This window comes from Hydractinia symbiolongicarpus, chromosome 14, assembly GCF_029227915.1.
Source record: "Hydractinia symbiolongicarpus strain clone_291-10 chromosome 14, HSymV2.1, whole genome shotgun sequence".
NCBI lineage: Eukaryota > Metazoa > Cnidaria > Hydrozoa > Anthoathecata > Hydractiniidae > Hydractinia > Hydractinia symbiolongicarpus.
The window spans coordinates 14983298-14984869 of record NC_079888.1 but is presented as its reverse complement, the minus strand read 5'-3'; the positions used below and the strand labels follow the sequence as shown (position 1 = coordinate 14984869).

The following is a 1572-nucleotide window of genomic DNA, read 5'->3' as shown; positions in this document are numbered from 1 at the left end:
AGATGTGATGATTATGGCTGAGTCAACCTGCCCAATTGATAATTTGTATGTTACGGCAATGGATGCCTTACATGGCAGCCCATTAAAATTCCAAATAAAAAGAAAATTTGTGTCAACTCTCACTACCAGTACCAAGAAAAAAATTAAACAAAAATATAAAAGATCTAAGAAACTGTTAAAGCTTAATTTCGCTGCTCGATTTACAGATTCTCAAAAGGATATTCTTTTGAAATTATTCATGGCTGGAGAAGAATCTGGACACAAGGTCAGTCCAGAAGATGCTGCCATAGAAGTAAGAAAGAAGTTGTCTGTTACTGAATATGTAACACCACAACAAGTAAAGTCGTTATTTTCAAGGTGGCCCAGGCAATATAGAGATGGAAGTTTGGAATATGTTAGTTCAGTGACTGAAGGTACTGACAACGGCTTTGATGATGAAATGCTTGCTACAGCTCAGAATCAGGTCATCCAGCAAACATCAAAAGAAGTACTTCTTAAACTTGAAAATACATATCAAGTTGATGAATGGATAGCTTTGCGCTTTGGGAATACTTGGTTTCCGGCTCAAGTTGTAGAGGTACCGTGGTTTTGATGATAAGCTAATTGCCCATTGATTAAAATCCAATGATTCACCATGATTTTTTTAATTTTTTTTTACCTTTTCTTTTTTACCTTTCCTATTGTACCTTTGATTTAATTTTAGGCAGATGATGAGGGTATTGTAGCAAGTTGTATGCATTATGCCATGGGCGATGGAAACAATGCATTTATTTTTCCAAATCCAAAAGATCAAGGGTTCTACGATCTTGATGATATTATTTGCAAAATTTCAGCACCAACTCCAAAGAATAATAGATATTTTTGGTTAACCTCTGAAGATTTCAAAAACGCTAGCACAGGATTTATTAATTAGTTTATCTTACACTATCTTATTACTTTTTTGTTGTTTCAAATTTATGTTGTTTTTTGATGGTTTACAAAATATAATATAATTTGTAAGTAAACAATTATATTGTATTGACTTGGTTATTATTGCAGTGATAACACCTGAAGCTTACTAACTGTTTTTAAGGAGTGTAAAGAAATAGCTTATAGCCTAGGTATAGATCATTGAATGCAAAAAGTTATTTCTACTTTATCTTAGGTTACACACTTTTGCTATGAATGGAGATTTCTTTTAAAGCTCTTGAAGGAAAAGTTAGAGCTTGTCTGTAACAATTCCTTTGTAAACTTAGGGTAGTTTTGAGCAATAGTCTTTATCCCACCTTTATATACGATGGTTTTTTTCTTTCTGCAAAAAAAGAGGGGCTACACATTTCCTAGTAACAACTATAAATAAAGATATGGCATTTCTTGTAAGGCTCTATATGCCAAAATTATGACATTTTCGTAACATTTTTTTGTAATTTTAAGGTTGTTTTGAGCAATAATATCTAGCTAGCATGACTATAGATCACATGGATTTTTTTCTTTTTTTGTGAAGTACTCACCTTGGATTAAACATTTTCAAATATTGTGTAGTTTGAAAATGTTGCCCATTCTGGAAAAAAGGACTGGAACTAGTTACCTAAA

At 32.4% G+C, this 1572-nt stretch overlaps 1 protein-coding gene across 1 annotated transcript; it reads left to right on the top strand.

Moving 5' to 3' along the window:
- The first annotated feature begins 206 nt into the window (after window positions 1-206).
- LOC130625317 (uncharacterized) lies at window positions 207-1268 on the top strand. Its single transcript, XM_057440376.1, has 2 exons — window positions 207-577; window positions 704-1268. The coding sequence occupies exons 1-2, from the start codon at window positions 239-241 to the stop codon at window positions 911-913; spliced, it is 549 nt and encodes a 182-aa protein (XP_057296359.1). The 5' UTR covers window positions 207-238; the 3' UTR covers window positions 914-1268.
- The last annotated feature ends 304 nt before the right edge of the window (window positions 1269-1572 follow it).